Source organism: Periplaneta americana, chromosome 1 (assembly GCF_040183065.1).
Source record: "Periplaneta americana isolate PAMFEO1 chromosome 1, P.americana_PAMFEO1_priV1, whole genome shotgun sequence".
Lineage (NCBI taxonomy): Eukaryota > Metazoa > Arthropoda > Insecta > Blattodea > Blattidae > Periplaneta > Periplaneta americana.
The window spans coordinates 192,342,830-192,364,234 of NC_091117.1; the positions used below are offsets into that span (position 1 = coordinate 192,342,830).

General features: G+C 35.8%; 1 protein-coding gene across 1 annotated transcript in view; it reads left to right on the top strand.

Annotated features, from left to right (window-relative positions):
• Positions 1-16,448, top strand: part of LOC138705880 (WD repeat, SAM and U-box domain-containing protein 1-like) — a 41,961-nt gene extending 25,513 nt beyond the window's left edge. Inside the window, exons 11-18 of the mRNA XM_069834602.1 lie at positions 230-375; positions 1,359-1,558; positions 3,529-3,767; positions 4,726-4,816; positions 10,031-10,125; positions 10,509-10,656; positions 13,898-14,053; positions 15,533-16,448. Coding sequence (XP_069690703.1) covers positions 230-375; positions 1,359-1,558; positions 3,529-3,767; positions 4,726-4,816; positions 10,031-10,125; positions 10,509-10,656; positions 13,898-14,053; positions 15,533-15,693 — 1,236 coding nt within the window. The 3' untranslated portion in view covers positions 15,694-16,448. The remainder of the gene's footprint in view (positions 1-229; positions 376-1,358; positions 1,559-3,528; positions 3,768-4,725; positions 4,817-10,030; positions 10,126-10,508; positions 10,657-13,897; positions 14,054-15,532) is intronic.
• Positions 16,449-21,405: the final 4,957 nt, after the last annotated feature.

Consider the following 21,405-nt stretch of genomic DNA (forward strand, 5'->3'; position numbering starts at 1 on the left):
AAAATTAAGATAGTCTTCTTTTTTCTAATGACCGAAATCTTGGTTTCTACACCATTTTTCCTCTAGCTTCCCAAAATTGGAGATGTATTTTGCCACTTGTCTATCCTTGTTGAGAGCACTACACTGAAGTAGATGGTCTTTCGTGAAAAAAAAATCGTCATTAATATTCGAGCATAGATCAGTGGTAAGTGGTAAGAAATCTTTATATTATTGTTATATCTTGATATAGAGCGGCAGAAGAGGACGTCCGAGTTTCCAAGTGAGTGGTTCTGGGGTCCGCACTTGCCGCTTCTCCCCTGACGGCCATCTACTGGTGACAGCAGGAGACGACGAGAAGGCCTTTGTCTGGAGCACTCACACCATGGAGCAACTCATGTGAGTAGCACGATTATGGCTATTGTTATAGGTCAAATTCTGTGAAGTTCGAGTAATATTTACTATTCATCAAATTATTGCAAATCTCAGTATAGAATTTTAGTCTTTCACTTCATTATAAAATAATTAGTAAATAATCTTGGAGCAACAGTAACAAATATAAATGGCACTCGGGAGGAAATTAAATTCAGAATAAATATGGGAAATGCTTGTTATTATTCAGTTGAGAAGCTTTTATCATCCAGTCTGCTCTCAAAATAGCTAAAAAGTTAGAATTTATAAAACAGTTATATTACTGGTTGTTCTGTATGATTGTGAAGCTTGGACTATCATTTTGAGAGAGGAACAGAGGTTAAGGGTGTTTGAGAATAAGGTGCTTAGGAAAATATTTGGAGCTAAGAGGAATGAAGTTGCAGGGGAATGGAGAAAGTTACACAGTGCAGAACTTCACGCATTGCATTCTTTACGAGACATAATTAGGAACATTAAATTCAGACGTTTGAGATGGGCTGGGCATGTAGCACTTAGAGCGAATCCAGAAATGCATATAGAGTGTTAGTTGGGAGGTCGGAGGAAATAAGATCTTTGGGGAGGCCGAGACGTAGATGGGAGGATAATAATATTAAAAAGGATTTGAGAGAGGTGGGATATGATGGTAGAGACTGGATTAATCATGCTCAGGATAGGGACCAATGGTGGGCTTATGTGAGGGCAGAAATAAACCTTCGAGTTCTCTAAAAGCCGTAAGTAAGTAAATAATGTTCAGTAACATACAGAAGCAAGTTGACAGAGACAGTAGTCCATGGGGGTGCTTTTCAGCAAAATACAGTCTGCTGGTTACGCAAACGTACCATGTGCAGTAGACAATTTTTATGCGAGAGTTTCCGGAAACCTGATTCCTCCAGATAAGAAAAGGTTGAAATATTTCAAAGAAGATGTTTCGAATAATAAGACATCATTGCTTCCTCTGCTGTCTGCTTCAGGGTGGTGGAAGGACACAACGATGCCATTGCAGCAGCAGCTTTCACACCTGACAGTCAGTATCTGGTCACAGCCTGCTCTGATGGCCACATGAAGCTGTGGAGTGTGGCACCATGCTCGGAGCAGTGCATGTTGACACAGGAGGATGCACATGATCTGGGTGTACAGAGCTGCGATTTCTCGCCCACAGAAGGCACTACTGGTATTACACACTATAATGATTCTATATTACATAGTGTAGCCAATGATATGCAACTTACAGACCATTTGGTATCTCGTGAAACCTACCTGCAGTTGAGGGAAAAGAAGTGGACTGGGAAGGTTCTTTCTATGAGCTATGGAGCACAGAAGTATTTGGTTTCACGAGATAATAAATGACCTATATGTGTTCTCGTTTTCTCTTTCTGCCATCGAAAACAGTGTACAACACTCAAGACATAAGACATATGTTTACAAACATATGGTTGAAGATGGACGCTCCTATTCCAGCTTCTTCCGCGTGTGAAATGCGATCAGTGATAACGTTTTTGAATGCACAGGGCATAGCACCGATTGAAATTGATCGTCAGCTGTGCCAGGTCTATGGGCCTAACGTCATGAGCAAGCAGATGGTGCATTGCTGCTGTAAACAATTTTCAGCAGAACGCCAAAACTTGCATAACGAGGAGCGCAGTGGGAAGCCAACCATCATCACAGACGACCTTGTGGAGCAACGCATCATCTGCTTGCTCATGACGTTAGGTCCATAGACCTGGCACAGCTGACGATAAATTTCAATCGGCGCTATGCCCTGTGCATTCAAAAACTTTATCGTTGACTGCACTTCACACGCGGTGGGAGCTGGAATAGGAGCGTCCATCTTCAACCACTGCAATGAAGTTACTGAAAGCACTCGGGAAGTTCCGCTAGCGCATGCGCCATGCCAGGACATTACTCTGTCAAGTACATACAGTCGCTTTGTGCAACATATGGTTTGCTAGCTGTGGGACGAGCGGGAAAGTTACTTTATAGACGCGCCTCGTAAGTATCTTAACTGTCTCTCCTGTAAAGTTAACAAAATAGTACTTACTTGGATTATAGCAAAGCATTTGACTCTGTTGACATGGATCTACTATTAACTAAACTTCGAGTGTTAAATTTTTCTGACAGCGTTATCACCTGGATGCACTCCTACCTCACTGGCCGCCAGCAGCATGTTGTCTTTAATAATCGGTTCTCCTCCTGGCAGACAGTAGAGTCAGGATTTCCCAAGGGTTCGGTATTGGTTCCATTGCTTTTCTGTCTCTATATTAACGATATCGCCAAGTCATTTAAATATTGCAGATATATTTATGCAGATGACGTTCAATTATACATTTCCGCCAGTCCTGATAGACTAAGTGACTGTATTAATAGACTCAATAAAGATCTGTAAATTAGAAAAATATCTTATGATGAGTTGCCAGACCTAACGCGTTGCAAATATTTAATGGAATTTGTTCCACTGTATTTATTTTTATTGTTTCTTATTTTTATTATCTAAATCGTGTTTATTTATCACTTAACGCCAATATGTATATTTTTACTGTGTACATTTTTTTATTGAATTATCGGCTTCTGTTTTTATGTGATTCGTATTTGATTCCAACAACATTAATAAGTATTTCACAATGTTTATTTTTATTTTATGAGTTAAATTTTTATGTAACTACCTCTTTTGTTCTCATTATGTACCTAAATTGTACCAGTATGTAATTACTTAATTCCGATACAGCTTTATGTTGAACTGTGTAAGCAAGTTTCAATCCTGGTTGAGTGTAAGAGAAGGCCTTACGGCCTTAACTCTGCCAGGTTAAATAAAGCCATTATTATTATTATTATTATTATTATTATTATTATTATTATTATTATACTTTGCCTTGCAGGGGGCGATATTCAAATGAATTTTTTATTAAAAGTGACCAATACTATGATCTTCCAGAATACTGATCTTTCCTCTTGGAACATTCTGTATAAGTAGAACTTCCTACTGAGAACTTGAGAAATATTGAAGAATTCTGCTTTAATATATGCTGAATTGTTATGTAGAATTAACTTGAATAGAATTGTATCTTAACTGAAGTCTTTATATAATTTAATTTTTATAATGGTCTCCATTCCTTACTGAACTCCTTCTGAACACACCTTTTGCAGCAACGAAGCATGCCAGCAACAACATGTACCGCTACTTGCTGGCCACATGTGGCAATGACTCATTGGTAAAGCTTTGGTACATCTCAACACAGCCAAGTGAGGATGTTGATGCAGAATGTATATTATGGCGTCAACTGGCTGGACATGGTGGCAATGTTATGTGTGTGCGATTCACACCCCTGACAGGGGAGATCCTGGCATCCACTGCAACTGACAAGACTATAAGACTCTGGAACGTGGTGAGCATTCACTAATATCCATATGAGTCACTAACAGTTTTAATTTGCGTCTCGCGGTATTCTGTAGAACATGCCCATACAATTAAATGAGTAACATAGAATAATGGCCGAATTTCTAAAACAAAACATTTTTGTTATAATATAATTGTACCAAAACCATTAATTCAGAGATATAGGATACTTTCCCTCGTTCAGAATTAAAACATTTGTACTTATCTCAAACTTTTTCTGAAGAACTAATTCAGTAACATGTAATGTTTAGGCACTTGCTAACTCAGAGGCAAGAAGCCCGATCTCCTGATCCGAGGCTGTGCTTGGGCGTGGGTTCGAATCCCACTTGGGTTTATTTACCTGTTTGGGTTTTTCCGAAGTCTTCCCCTACTATAAGGCAAATGTCAGGTAATCAATGGCGAATTGCCAAAATACCGTCTCACTGCCATTAATTCCTCGCAGTTGATACAGCATCTTTGACTAGTCACTATAAAAACTTTCAGTGTTGGTCCAAATTTCAAAACAAGCATTTACTTGTCATTGAAACTGTGTACAAAGAATAAATAAAACATTTATAGCTTAATGGAACTCTGTTCAAAACATTAATGATCTGATTACCAGAACATTTATATCCTAAATTAGACTGTAATGAGGCCTTAATTCAGTATTGACCAAATTTCTAAAACTGAAACATTCGTGTCTCAATGAAACTCTGTCCAAAGGATTATTTCATTGACACTTGGTAATGGCTCATTATCCAAACCTACAGAAGACGCTTAACTTTCGATAGCATTGAAGATGGGTCTTGCCAATGACTAATGTACCAACTAACATAATATATTCTTTGTCATTACTGAAGCTTTCGAAATAAGAAATTTAAACAGTTTTTTTCTTGACTTAAAGAAAGTAAGGAAATTTTTTTCCCTTCATATGTATAAAAGTGATGTTTTGGTTGTCTGTGATGCAGTATTCAGGGGAATGCGTCCACGTTCTGGAGAATGACGACAGCATGGTCACAGCATGTGCCTTCTCCGGTGATTCCTCTCTTCTGGCAACTGGTAGGTAACGAGAAAATGTTTTTTTTTTTTTTTTTTTTTTTTAGACATGTAGACTGAAATATGGCAATCATTGAACGACCTCTTTTACTGATTTAAATTGTCACTATCCTGAATTTTTCAAACAGAACTCAAATTTTTTTTTATTCACACACACACACACACAAAATCAATATTTTGAGAGGTAGCAGTATTCATAAAAAAAATTAATTTAACAAATAAAGGTCCTAAAATTACCTGTAATATATTCTGAGATACAAGTACTTGTTCATCAACATCGTAGGATATGCTCAATGTGATTTCCGTTAAAAGAAAAAGTATTCGGAGAGGAGATAGTAATCACAAAACAAGAAAAAAAGTGTAATAAACAGAGATTGGAAATTTGGCAGAATGCCATTTTAAATGTGTTAAATCTATCTTCATTTTGAAAGTAAATCTGTACGAATTATACCTTTGTGATTGAAACATCACAGTTTTATGTTGCCCTTTTCTGCCTTTTTTAATATAAATGCCTAATTTACAAAATAAATCCTTTTTTTGCCTTATTTGATTATTTATCTATTATTTATTAATTTATTATTAAAAATTGCCTACAGGTATATTTTAATTTATTTCTATAACCACTACAATGAAAGTGACTTCATCGAATGTATATTATTGTCTTTCAGTCAGTTCATATTCTCTTTGCAACAATGAGTGCTGCCGTGCAAAAATGTATAACAGTAAGTGTTTTAATTATCGCTTGTGTTTATTTGACAAGGCAACAATGAGTGCAGGTCTAAAGTTATTTTTAACGGTTATTTTTCTTTCAGTTTTCATTGTTGTAGCGATGTTGTTGTAGCTAGCTAAATATTTCATATCGCAACATATCAGTACAAACAAACACAAAAATGCACTTTCCAAGGCTACTGGGAAGAAGATTTCTTTGCTTCCAACAGTAATTGCAACATCGAGTCGAAAATCTCAATTTTCATTCGACTTATGTAAAGCTTTTCTTGCTGCCGAAATCCCTTTGTGGAAAGTGCAAGGTTTTTGTAATTGCCTTTTATTGCGTATTTTAGCTATTTATAATGCCTTTTTGCCTGCCTATTTTAGCTATTTATAATGCCTTTTTGCCTGCCTATTTTAATGATTCATAATGCCTAAACTTCCGGTCTCTGGTAATAAATATGGATCCTAAAATTAAATGTTATATGAAACAAGGGCTTTGAAAGTGGTATTATAAGAATAGCATATCTTCTAATGTGAGCTCTTTACTTCTCTCTTATTAAGTATATCGTATCACATCAGAAATGCAGTAAACAAAAAGGTACAGACCGATTATTTAGTCCTGACAGCTCAGTGATGCGAAAGAGGGGAAGTAATAGGAGTAGTGAGGAGAGCTCTAGAGTAAAGATAAGGGCGAGTGGTCGGTAAAGGAATGCAGTACAGCTTAATTGTACTAGAAACATACCGCTCTACCGCGCACATAACATCCAATCGCTCTGAAGGCAAGCGAGTAACTAACCCAAACACCCCTTGGCGTAACTAAATGGACTCACCTGACCCAGGCGCACATCTCTGGCGACTATCAGGACTAAATAATTATACTGATTCCCTAAGATGTGGGGCAGAAGGGCACATTGCAGTGAATGGAAATCACATTGAGCATCTCCTATGATGTTGATGAACAAGTACTCATATTTCGGAAGATACAAATTTTAGGACTCATGTTTATTTAACTTTTTTTTTTCTTGTTTTGATGAATACTGCCGTATCCCTCTTGGAATACTGAATGCTCCTTTTTAATGGAAATCACATTGAATATCTCCTATGATGTTGGTGAACAAATAGGCCTACTCATATTTCTGACGAATTCATTTTAGGATCCATATTTATTAGACTTTGTTAACCTTATTTATGCATGCGTGCATATTATAATTTTTGCACTGATTAACTTTATAACTTTTTTACTGTGTTAATATTAGAAAAATTACCTAGCTGACTAGTTTCAACGTGATATTCGTCATTGTCCGAAGCCTAGTATTAACTTTTCTTTGATAATCGCCTTTCTGCTAACATACTGGCCCACCTAACATGGGACCACAGATATTTTCCGCATGGATTAGTATATTACGTTACTATTTTCATAGACATTCAAACCAATTGAATAGTCATATAGGGTAAAAACCTCTTTATATAACCGAAGAAATATTATTTAAAATAGCAAGTTATCATTTGTAAATATAATATGTAGGTTTTCAACCTGGTGACCGGTATTTAATCATTAAAAAAAGGAAACTGCGAGTAGAATAGCAGCTATTGTAAACAGTAATTGAAAAAAAAAGCATTACACTACACTTTCTTTAACAGAATTTTAACTACAAATCCTGTTTATGTTCCAAAAAGAGGGAGAGTAGAATACTTACTTACAAATGGCTTTTAAGGAACCCAAAGGTTCATTGCCGCCCTCACATAAGCCCGCCATCAGTCCCTATCCTGTGCAAGATTAATCCAGTCTCTATCATCATATCCCACCTCCCTCAAATCCATTTTAATATTATCCTCCCATCTACGTCTCGGCCTCCCCAAAGGTCTTTTTCCCTCCAGTCTCCCAACTAACACTCTATATGCATTTCGGATTCGCCCATACGTGCTACATGTCCTGCCCATCTCAAACATCTGGATTTAATGTTCCTAATTATGTCAGGTGAAGAATACAATGCGTGCAGTTCTGTGTTGTGTAACTTTCTCCATTCTCCTGTAACTTCATCCCGCTTAGCCCCAAATATTTTCCTAAGCACCTTATTCTCAAACACCCTTAACCTATGTTCCTCTCTCAGAGTGAGAGTCCAAGTTTCACAACCATACAGAACAACCGGTAATATAACTGTTTTATAAATTCTAACTTTCAGATTTTTTGACAGCAGACTAGATGATAAAAGCTTCTCAACCGAATAATAACACGCATTTCCCATATTTATTCTGCGTTTAATTTCCTCCCGAGTATCATTTATATTTGTTACTGTTGCTCCAAGATATTTGAATTTTTCCACCTCTTCGAAAGATAAATCTCCAATTTTTATATTTCCATTTCGTACAATATTCTGGTCACGAGACATAATCATATACTTTGTCTTTTTGGGATTTACTTCCAAACTGATCGCTTTACTTGCTTCAAGTAAAATTTCCGTGTTTTCCCGAATCGTTTGTGGGTTTTCTCCTAACATATTCACGTCATCCGCATAGACAAGAAGCTGATGTAACCCGTTCAATTCCAAACCCTGCCTGTTATCCTGAACTTTCCTAATGGATATTCTAGAGCGAAGTTAAAAAGTAAAGATGATAGTGCATCTCCCTGCTTTAGCCCGCAGTGAATTGGAAAAGCATCAGATAGAAACTGACCTATACGGACTCTGCTGTATGTTTCACTGAGGCACATTTTAATTAATCGAACTAGTTTCTTGGGAATACCAAATTCAATAAAAATGGGAGAGTAGAATAAAGAAAGAAATTTTATGATGAATTACAGGTTGCATATAACAAGGAGATCAGAGTGACCATTCATATAAATAGAGGACTCCAATGTAAGAATATGACAAATATCCAGGAGGTATGTTTGTTATGTTGGGGAAAAATCTTAAATACTCGTAACTATGGAAGGAAATTACATTTAAATTATATTTAAAGTAGTCGGCCTGGGTAGCATAGTCTGTATAGTGCTGGCCTTCTGTGGTCGAGGTTGCGGGTTCGATGGCATTTAAGTGTGCTTTCAAGATAATTTCTAAGAAATACAATATCAGAGCTGTCTTCAAATCAGAGAATACACTCCACCAAGTCTTGTACAACAACAAACCGAAGTCAGATCCCGCAGACACCAGAGACTGCATTTACAACATTCCTTGTGAATGCATTCGTGTGTACGTAGGGGAGGCTAGCATATCCCTGTCCACAAGAATCAAAAAACATAAATACAATTTCAAACAGTGCCTCATAGACAAATCCAGAATAGCCCAACATAGCTTTGAATCTGGCACAGAATAAAGTGGGATAACATCTCCGTCTTACAAACCGAGCATTCTCTGGTTCAGGGAAAGTACAAGGAAGACGCACATAAGAGTTTCTGAGATTACGCTATTAGCCAACCCAAGTCAAACAGAATATCAAGAAAATTCAAGAAAAATGCACGAAGTAACACCACTAGAAGGCAGTAGTAGTTTAATTATTTCCCTGCACCACTAGATGGCAGTAACAGTTAATTGGTACCCACTTATTAATTACACTCTTCCACCACTAGATGGCAGTAGTAGTTTAATGGTTCCCCGCTCATTTATTTATTTCCTATTGTTTCATCATTCCACTATTTCCACTGTTGATTAATTTATTAGTGTCTTTTATTCCTTGTTGTTTGTGTTATTGTTTCATATAATAGTTTAGTTACAAGCACAGTATTTTTCTTTTTATTCTATATATTTCACGTTACAACAACTTATGACATCGGGTTTTGCGTCTTTATATCTCACACCGACCTGACGGTTGTCGATCAGTCAGACAGGCTAGCTGTTCGTAACAATCCCCACACTAGGTTTTCACCTGACGACGAAGAGAGCTCAACTTTTCGAAACACTGTGTTATAATTTTGACAATTAGCAATGGAAAAAGTCCAAACTGCTCAACTATTGAACAATTCACCCTTGCTCTCCCCACCTTCATTCAGACAAATATCTTCTCTGACTTTAAATCTCTTCCATTAGTTTTTATAATTCCCCTTACATTCCAAATGGCTAAGATCATTTCCTCTAAAATATCAGCTCTCTTATCCTCATACTTGTCTTTCGTGTCATGTAACAATCAATCCATTGCCTATTAAGGCCCCTCATTGTGTTCGTAACTGGTGATGGGCTGCCATCTCTCTGCTTCCAAACTTGCAGGAAATTTATTGGATTTCCATCCCTAGAAGTATTGCCTTCACTGTAGTTAAGAGTCCATTCTGTTCTTTGCTGTTAGTTCACTTTCACTTCTCTCCTTTGACTGGCAACAAGTCATCCCCATGCATCATCGCTACTTAACCCTCTCACCATGCCAAGCTGGCAATGACGAAAGGGACGTAAGCAGTGTCGTAATATATTCAGCTATCTGGAAATATTGGTTATTGCAATGTTAGGTGGGCATTTTGTAGTTGAAAGAAACTTTCAGAATATGCTGTGTCTGTAAAGATTGGAACGACTTCACTTACAGGCTCACTGGACGGGAGTCTGCTTGTGTGGGAGTTGCCCCAACAACTGGTGTTCAAGACCATTGCGGCCACCAGGCTCCGTAGTCATTCCAAGAGAGTACGTCACTTTTGCAGATTTGTAGCAAAACATGTACAACGTAAAGTATCAATATAAATTCTGACAAAAGCTGATATTTAGTAGTTTTACAATAAATTAAGTAAATGATTTCTAAAATATGTTATAAAAATATATTATTCAGTTTCCCATGCACTGCATTTATAGTTACTGGTAAACATTTAAGGAATAAGGCAATGCATTTTGCATTTTCTGAAGTACTGTAACATATAAATAAAGTGGCCTGAGTAATACTAGGCTAGGTTGCGCTAAGATCAGTGCTTAACTTATTTATTGTAGTGGATTCATTTTTATAATATACTTAATAGAGATTTACATTCTGTATTTACTTGGTGGTGATGAAGTGTAGTTTTGTTTATTTGCAGTTGCTGGACTGGAGTACAGAGGACGTGAAACGCTGGTTGAAAGATCTGGAAATGGAAGATGTGGCAGAACGAGTTAGAGAAACAAACCTGACTGGGGGACAGATACTCACGTTGTGCTCTGATGAAATTCTGGATATGCTTCAGATAGGTCAGTCAGAAGATATCACAATACTTTCATCCTCGCAACAAGTTATCAATCTCTTATTTCATTACCATAATGCTTTATCTTCATTATATTGCGTGATTCAATAAAAGAGTGGAATAAACCAAACCCGAAATGAGAAATTTTAGACTTGTACTGGAATTCTGTCATTTTCCATTATTAAGATATACAATTTTAACTTTAGATTCTAGCCCACTTCGCAGTGGTATGAGCATCCAGCACTTTTGCATGACGACCTAAGTTGAAGTGTTGTTGAATGTATGCAATGTTGTGTAGCAATTGCAGAATCATTTTTGAAATAGGTGTCTACAGTAGGAGCACATTGCTCTGCAGTCCATACTTCCATGTTGAACAAAATGGTAGTCATTGACAAATGAATGCTACTGATACGAATTGTTGCATTATATCACCATACAACACAAGTCAAAACATGCTGTGAACGCTGCCACACCTTGTATTTAGGATATAACCATTTAGAATATAATAATAATAATAATAATAATAATAATAATAATAATAATAATAATAATAGTTCCTGGCGCAACAGCCCATGAAGACCTAGTCTACTGCTGTCCTCACGTCCACATGCCTCAGCAGAGGTGGACGATCATCCAACACTATGGGTAATGTGTGGTTAGCATCAGTGCCGTAGCCTGGTTTTCAGACAGGGGTACGTAACCCAGTTAATATGGTAGGAAAATGGAATATCCCATATCTGTATCCAGCATAGCGTATATATCGAATACAATTGTATCATGTAGTATAAACACTGCATATATCTTCCTTGCTAATACAAATTTACAAGTATATTACGTACCTAGTAAAACATCAACAAATAATAGACACACTGAAAAGTGTTTTAATAAACTTAGTTTAGGACTATGCAGTAAAAATAAAATTAATAAACTCACGTTTACTATCCTTGGAGTTTTTTTACTTGGTTGTATAACGACGCTCTATCAGCTATGAGGTTATTTAGCGTTGATGAAGTTGGTGATAGTGAAATGATATTTGGCGAGATGAGGCCGAGGATTCGCGGTAGATTACCTGACATTTACCTTACGGTTGGGGAAAACCTCGGAAAAATCCCAACCAGGTAATCAGCGCAAGCGGGAATCGAACCCACGTCCGATTGCAACTCTGGATCAGCAAGCAAGCACCTTAGCCGACCGAGTTATGCCGGTGGCTCTCCTTGGAGTTTCCCCGAACATTTTAGTCGTTTTTTTTCAAATATTATATGGTTACAAAAATAGTTACGTTTCTTGGCTGCCTTATAAACATTATTTAAATCTTCATAGCCATTGGTATTTCAAACGGACTTTTCATTAGGAAAGAGAAGACAAGACAAGTAAAACAGTTTGTTTAAAGTCTTACAACCTCACAGCCACGACTCACTTTCATAACTCTTTACATTAAAATGTCTTACACACTTTTTTATGTTCGTAGTGATATTCAGTACTGGTTTTGAAGGGCCTGCTATAGTTACGTCTTCTTTTTCACAGAACGTTAAAGTCTGGAAGCTCCTTACCTTCAATTTGTCGATTATACAACAATTTGTTTCCATATTTGATGCATTGCGACAATGAACACGAAACAATTTCCCTTTCACTCACTGCGTGACCTCTTGGATGTATATTGTCAGCGTACATATCTTGAGCCCATAAGCGCGTAATACAAAGATCTTAACCTAAATAATTTATTTCAACACTAAACAATTAAGCTTTCAAAACAGTCTTCAGTGTTCACAAATGAAAAGAGTAACATTTTGGAACAAATAACTCACTCATCATTCTTTATAAGTCACTGGAAATAATATTATAACACAAGCATGACTATACGACAATATGTATTACAACGCTATACATCCCCAGGGTCACGAGCATGCTCACTGCACGAGTTTCCTCGGGCTGATGACAGATGTCGTTGAGACGTTGCGAAGTGTTTTTAAACATCAAGCGGGCCGTGCCCATAGAGTTACAATATAATTCTTACTAATGGTCGCGCCTTCTGTTCAAGGCTATTAAAACATAGTGCGAATTCAAAATCAAACATTCTGGGAAAACTTGATCTGTCCGAAAACGATTATATGTTACAGTATTATAATTCATAATTCAGAGTCACCTTGAAGGAAATTGCAGGGTATGTAACACATCTCCCACATCCATGGACGCTACGCCCTTGGTTAGCATGATGATCCCTTCAGCCGTTATAGCTGGTTTTCGAAACTGGATTTCACTACCTATCGTAGCTTCTCATATTCATTACGATTCTGAATGGGCACTGGTCCTATAGTAAACGGACCGAAATTTCATGAGAAAATTTCTTTCCCGGTCAAAACTCGTATCACTCTCATTCTGTAAAGAGAGTCCAGACATGATGCCTCGACCACAATGCTTTAACTTGGGGCTTAAAAATACCATCACAAATAGATAATAATTATAAACCTATTGGAAAACGGAATGTTGACAGACCTGGAAATGCTGGAGAGAAAAATTTTAAAGTGAACAAAGCTTTGTGAAACTGGAACAAGTCTGGAGGCCTAATCCGTGCAGTTTGTGGCAGTGATTATTACAATAGAATTTTTGTCCACTCCTGGGATGAAAAGAAATGCCATACCTGAACATACCATAATGCATATTGATGATTTAGATACCTAGAAAATGCTGGGGAGAACAATTTTAAAAACAAAAATTTTGTGAAAGCAGAACAGGTCAGGTAACGTAACTGGAAATTTATCCCTCAATAATCTGAGGTAAATTAGAATTAAGACTATCTCCTAGGTTAATGGAGCAGATTGTAGCCTGTAGAAAAACTAGAGTGAATACTGGCATTGTTCTTGACATTATTGACAATGCAATTCTTTCCTTCAAGCACGAGAGTGATAATTCTTTGTCATCTGTAAGTGGAATAGCGAGTTCGGAATCTGATTCTGAATTAGCCCAGCCATTGGACTGAGGTAACCACGAATATGTTTAATTGAGCAATAGTTGTGCCTTGCAAGCGACTTATCAGCTATTACGTCATCACATTACTGTAATACCTCTAAGGGATCACGAGCTGAGCAATGGACAGTATGTTGTCACATTTACTATGTACTTTCATTACAAGAAATTAAGAAAAGCATTATGATGTTTGCATTTGAATGAATGAGTTTAGGGGCTGAATGCGAATATATGGGATCAAGAGAGGAGTACAGCTATCTGAAATGGGTGTGTTCATTGTGCAGAAGATGAGGAGCAGCGAGAGAAGTTGAACCTACAACTCTACTGGCTTCGCAAGGAGGATGCAGGAATGCCAGAAATTCCCCTCGACATGGAAATCCCGCATGAGTTTCTGTGTCCCATTACTCACGAAATCATGCACGACCCCGTCATCTGCTCAGGTGAGAGAATCAATACAGCGTAATAAATTTATAATAGAAAACAAAAATGAGTGTGATTTTTTGTCTATGTTTTTGTGTCTAGATGCTGGCAAAATGACTTTATTTATGTACATCATGGAATTTTTGTTTGTTGTCCATTATGAGCCTATGCTCTTCATACTGTCATCATCATCAGCATTATCATGAACATCATTATCATCATCATGACTTCATGGACTGTAAGACTTCCGATTCTGGCTTAGTTTACTTTTCGTTGACAGTTACCAGTAATAAATTTAGTTCCAGCAACATTATAATTATGAATATTATGAGTTGTGTTATGTTATTTAAGGACCACGTGTAATTTTTAGTTATTATGTTTATAATAATTGATAATTTGCCCAAACACCTCACGCAATCAATGGATGCACATACAAAGGAGGCAGATTACCTGTAGGCAGAAAGTTGATGAAAACCAGCACGGAGATTGCCAAATGTTCTCAAATAAGGCTGAACACAGTAGAAGCAGATTTATTTGTCTGCATTTTGATAAACTTTTTGAAGTTAAAAGTTTTTCTATCAATTACATACGCCAGTCTCTAAATATGCAGTAGATTAAAATGGATAGTTAAAGTTTAATTGCTGCTGTATTTGAATACTTTCTAATACAGTGAACAATAAATTTTAATGTGTTATATGTATCGGAAATGAAAGCAACTAAATCTTAAGTAACTTTGTGGACTAAATTCAAAAATCGCAATAGAAAACTTTAATTGGTTCTTGTTTAGAAGATATATTCAACTATAATATTTATATACCGGTACATGTATGTATGCAGCTCAGGTGTGTGTGCGTGCATGCATATGTGTGAATAATGAAAATAATTAAAAATTGCATATAGGGGCTACCTTACAGACATTATATATTGGCTTTTCTCCTCTATTTTGTCTGATGGGTGCCTCTTATCAGCCACCAGCAATAATTATAATTAGCACTCATTAATGTGCTTCATTTGCCTTTATAACATTTTTCTGGTGTAGTGATATCTTGGTGAAATCATTCACCATATTCACTCCTTATTGTCCCAAGGTCTTCAGGAAAGAAGTCCAAGTTGTAACGGAGGAAATGCATTTTATTTAACATGTTGCACCCCCATTTTATTGAACACTATCAACATATTGTCCATTAGTGCACTGACATTTAGCTTTCTTCCCCCCGTCCTCCAGGGAGAATTAATTGTAACTTACGAGAAGGGTTCCCATGCAATTTTCTCTCTTAAACTTAACCAACCAGCCATTTCTTGTTCACCAAGTTCCTTGTTTTGCAGACATGTCTGTGCAGGTCGATTTTCGTGACATTGCAAGGGCTTCCGATGTACAAAATTGGAAATAAGTAAAATAGCGGGATGACAGATTTTCTCAAAAGAAAAAATAGATATGTATCAATTTTTACATATGAAACAAGTTATACCTATTTTACCTCTCACCCTCTATGTTGCAGATGGCTTCACGTATGAGCGTGCTGCTATCAACGAGTGGTTCCTGAGTGGCAAATTCACAAGTCCTATGACGAATGCCCAGCTCACAGACACAAAGCTCTCCTCCAATACGAGTCTAAAGACGAGAGTCTGCCAGTTCTTATATGGCGAGACTGTCCCGTGATCATGAAGCACAGATGCACTTCTACCTTTTGACCACTTGCAGCAATTTTATGTACATTCTTAGAATAGAACATTGCAAGTGATCAAAATGGAAATGTCCCACTTGTATATACAGGTCAGTACCGTAACGTAACATTATAAAATGTTAACGAAAGGATAATACAGACTCTAATGTAAATTCTCTGCAACATTCTTTCGTTAACATAGTATAAAAAGATAACACGTGTTCACAAACAATGAAGTACCATGGTACTAAGACTTGCAATTGTTCATAATGCATAATTGTGTGAGACATTCTTTTATAAAAATAAGAAATGAAATTGAATTGAAGCTGATAAAGTACACAATTTCAGTGGTGTTTATATTTGTTGGTGGTCACTTCTGCGAGTGAATTTATTTGTCTGTTGTAATTTAAACAATAACAGGGAACACAACCATATATTGAATGAAAGCTTCGAATTATTAATTATAATAATCAGCTCTCGAAATGTGTGATATTCAGGTCTTAATTATGCCCATGCGTCTTTTGTCTTCATGATGTCTGTTCATTTGTTCATATAAACCCAAGAAAGATCAACATCTGCCAAATGGTTTTCTATAAATTTAATATTGACATTTTCACAAAATTTCTCCTCTTTCCCTTTTATCTTCTTCCTGCTTCTTCTCCCTGTTCTGTTCTTTTTTTATTTTTCTTTTACTTTTGTTTTTTTTCTCTTCATTCTTCTTCACTTACACCTCGTTCTTCATTTCCCTCCTTCCCGTGCTATTATTCTTTTCGTGCTCTATTTTCTTGTTTTGCTCTTATTTATCCTTTTTCTCCTCGACTTGATGCTTAGGTTCTGCGGTCTGTTGAAATATAAATCCTCCAATCTCTTCCTAGATCTAAGAACTTTCTGTTTACAAACCATTGTGTTGAACGAATTCAAGTTTGGTTAAAATCTGTCCAAGTTCAATTGGACGAATGTAATAAAACATGGCATAATATTCATGCAGTATATTCTCTTCAGCAGTCTTTAGTACAAATTATTTTCTGTACCTACTACAGAATTGCTCTGTACGCATCATACAATAACACGAAAAAAAAAAAAAAAAAAAAGCTTTGAGCAATTTATAAAACAAGTTGTGGACACTCAAAAGTTTAATGTTGGGTTATTCAAATTATGACTCAACTTACGAATCGACAATATTATACTGTCTTCCTCCGACGAGTTTAGTGCTGGGACCTGATTCTTGCCATCGGTGCGGGTGGGTTGCAGGTAGATTCTTTTGTTGCTACAGCCAAGCCGAGCCGGGTGGAGAGGGAAGTATTAATCGTCCAAAAATATGCAGTCTTCAGTTTGTAGTAGTGTGTGAATATTTCATATACATATTGTTTACCTAGGCCTATATGCTTTTGTTCTTAATATATTAAATATATTGTTGTAATTTTTGCTCAAACATCTCCCTGATGTTAGGTATGTTAATATTATATGAATTACTCATGTTAGATATTTCACCGTTACAAGTCATTTTTAAGGAAACATGCTTGGAAAAGTTTTTAGTTTTATTCTATTGGAATTTTAGAATATGTATAATTGGTATCGTGAAAAACAGATTCCTATAAAGGCATGCGAAAATCATTTGTTGGTGATATCTTAAAATACAAATCAAGTAGTTTTTCTTCTCAAGTGAGTTCAGCAGTACAGTATATTTAAATTGATTACTTTACAAATTTAATTCAATTCTACTAATCACTAAATTTTATAGTATGATTCTTCTTTTCATTTATATTATTGTAGTTTTATTATGATTTTCCTTTTTATTTATTTTATTGTATTTGTATTTCTGGTGGTGCGATGGCCTTAACTTCACCAGAATAAATAAATAATAAATAAATAAATAAATAAAATTGTCTACAATACTTTCCTTCTCTGAACGCGTAAGTACGAATGGTTGTATTTCTGTCTCGCCAAAAATACGTTAGAAACTAATAGGCATACTGCTCTCGTAAATTGGGCAAATGTTTTCAGTATGATTGTACTTCCTTCCAGACTGCCGCTGTCACTGTTCCCTCCCACTCCAGTACCGCACTAGACTAGTCGGAACTGCATTCCTCTCAGCACTAAACTCCTCAGAGGATAACAGTAGAAACAAATACTCATACGACAAAACTGGCAATGGAAAAAATTTGAAGCTATACTGACACGAAAATTGTGGTACTTAATATGTTCGTGATGTACATTTTTCGTACTAAAAAAACGAATGAAGGACATAGATTGCTTAAACCAACAATTAAAAATAATCTTGAGTAAAATAATAGCAGTAACAGACTAATACAGCATCAGAACATGAACGCATGTGAATTGCTAAATACAGAAGCATGTACAATTTCCTGTCTTATTAATGACTTCAGTCTATGAAAAGATGTGAAAATTACCTTCAAATATAAAACTTTATAAGATTACCAAGTACAGTAACACTTCTCCTGAAGCATACAGTATTTCTTCATATTTATTAATGTAAGAAATGAAATGCATTTACAGAAGTATGTGTAACTGTATTATATAACTAATATTTGCTTAATGCAACTGAATCTATATCTATTATTATTAGCTAATATAGGTGCACCTCTACATTCCATGCCATTCTTATGGTCTGATCCAAGCAAACAATTTTTTTAATCCATTTTGAATCTTTCTATAGTATCCTGGGCCCCCTCTGGGAAAACCAATACTAATATTATGGCGCTTTTTCTACAAGATGCATCTTATTTTCACAAATCTGACTTTTTTTATGTTTTACTCCAATAAAGACCTGATACTCATTTTTATAAAAGGCTGTGCCATTGTGGAAGTTAAGTTGGAATTACAATGTACCTAATATAACATTGTCCCGCGCCGTGGCATCGTGGTCTAAGACATCCCGCCTAGGACTCGCATTACAGAATGCACGCTGGTTCGATTCCTCATGGGGGAAGAAATTTTCTCATAAAATTTCGACCAGTGTATGGGACCGGTGCCCACCCAGCATCATGATGCACTTGGGGAGCTACGATAGGTAGCGAAATCCGGTTGCGAATACCAGCTATAACGGCTGGGGGGATCATCGTGCTAACCACACGATATCTCCATTCTGGTTGGATGATCGTCCACCTCTGCTTCAGCATGTGGGCGTGAGACCAGCAGCCGGCTGGTCGGTCTAGGCCCTTCACGGGCTGTAGCGCCACGGATTATTATTATAATAATATAACATTAGGCAACGTGATCTCTCTCTCTTTCTCTCCCACTCCCTTCCCCCCTCCCTCTCTCTCTCTCTCTCTCTCCTTATTCCATATTATAATGTTATGGTTATATGGAAGTAATAACCAGTAACATCAGCATTATGTCTTAACTTTCATATATAATATGTACACTGTTGTATATAGCTTATGAATAAAAATTTTTACGGATCCAATAATGGTCATTATTGGTTACGTTGTGTTGCACTGTGAACTATCGCAGCAAGACAAAAAATAAAATGTACGTTAAGAGATGACACAATTTCTTAGGTAGTATTTGTTTACTGCCTTGTATAGAAATCACAAAGCAGAAAAGTGGGCATTTAATAAACGTGTTACTCTATCTTGTTTGCGTTTTAACTGCTGATATTGACTTCAGTAAGTAATATCAATACGTCATTCTCCACATCAGTTTGAAGAATATGTTCTGTCTTGCAACTTTGTTATATAAATACTGAAAATGAATTCGCACACTCTCCTTACTACAGTCATTTATTTTTCCTAACATTCTTAACACATTTGTGGGTGCTTTTAATGCATTGTAGTTATTTTGAGAGGCAAATATAGTACGTACTGAATTCAAAACATAATGTGAGTTTTTATAATTATGACTTAGCGAATTCATATAACTTACCGTATATTAAAATCTTGGAAATTTCTATACCATATCTTATAATATACAGCATGGTTCAAAATGAATTCATCTCCGTCAGAATTATACCAAATAACTAATTTTATATGAACACACAGTATTGGTATTCACCAAACTGTAAGTTTATAGAAATTATTACTGTGATAGTTCCTTTGCAAATTCCTTTTGACTGCATAAGTTTTTCATATGAAATCTAGCTACTGAGTAAATTATTGAAAATTCTAAAGTCCTTTCAGTCATCCTGTATTATGGTGTAACTACAACAGATTAATTGAAATGAATAATTATGCCAGAAAATACATTTGTGGAAGAAATATACAGTTAACATTATTCATGAAGATTAAACATTGACACTTACTATCATTTTAAAATATGTTATTATCTTTTGAGTAAGGAGTATCACGTATTTGAACTACAATAGATTTTGTGTATGACCTCTGCATTTTATTTTGCACATGCAAGTGTGTTGCTTTTTTTAACGCAAATGATTCAGTACAACAAATTTCCACATTTTTCTGCAACTTGTAAGACAAAATCTATTGAAATTTATCACAATCACAAGATAAATTAACAAAATAAAACATCAATATGGCTGTGACTAAACTGTTCTTACTTACAAGTAAGTTAATTCAGCGCATGTAACAAAATTACAAAGAAATGTAATAGTGTTCTTGCTCGATTTATACTGCGTCTTGCTTGGTCTTACATTTTAAATGACATGAGCTTTCACACCCACCCCAATAAATCAATTTAGATGTCGACTTATTCTTCTCTTCAGTATGAAACTAAAATCCTACTGAAATAAATAGTAACAGATATTTTTTAATCGGTAGAACGAAATGTTGTGGATCTATAATAAACACGGAAAAATCGCATATTTCAAAGACATTCAGCACAGTAGTTACGTATGTGTGTGCATGTGGGCGAGTGAGTGAGTGTGTGAAAGAGGGAGAGGGAGCACATTTCTGGTAGTGTTTAAAGATATTTTATTATCACGCAATTCCGAACTAAGTTTGCCCTGTTTAACTTTCAAATAATGTTCGTAAAAAATTCATTACGAGGTATTTTTGAGTTTTCATTCTTCAGAGACGAACGAGTTTTTCTTCTTTATCACAAATTTTTTTCAGTTTTATACTATAAATATAATACAATTGCTACATTCATAAATACCTTTAAAAAGTTTGTAGCTTGTACTGAAGTTAAGGCTATTCAACATTCCGAATCTACTCACTAGTTTTATCTTAAGACCTAGAAATTTAACCTTTGTTGTCCAATAGCCGAAACTACTGGACAACCACAGCAAAAAGTAAAAAAATTGAAGTGAGTTCTCATGATTCAGTGTTAAATAGCAGCAAAAAATTTATTAGAAAGTTAATTTTAATGAAAAACTTTATATATATACTGATTAAAAAAGACTTAAATTGTTTAAATTTACAACAAATTTAGATTATTAACAGAACAGACTGCTTAGCTGAACACCTTAAAAAGATAGAAATACTCGCAATAGACAAAATATGTCCCATTTTTTTTAGTGGGAGTGTTGTGAAGTCCCAGGTTTAGTTGCAGATTCTCAGAGACAAGGAAATATTTGTAAATTATATTGGGATCCCAGATTTTGTACGAACCATTTGCAATTTTCATTAGTAGCCCTACTTTATGTATTTTTTGTTATGACATTGTAATTGTATATAATGAGATACCATATATGTAATGGATTGAGTTCCAATTAGAGCCATTTGTTAGGCCTACAACAAATTTACAACATTAAAGTATTAGTCTAAGTTCTTAGATTCATTGCTCACTGT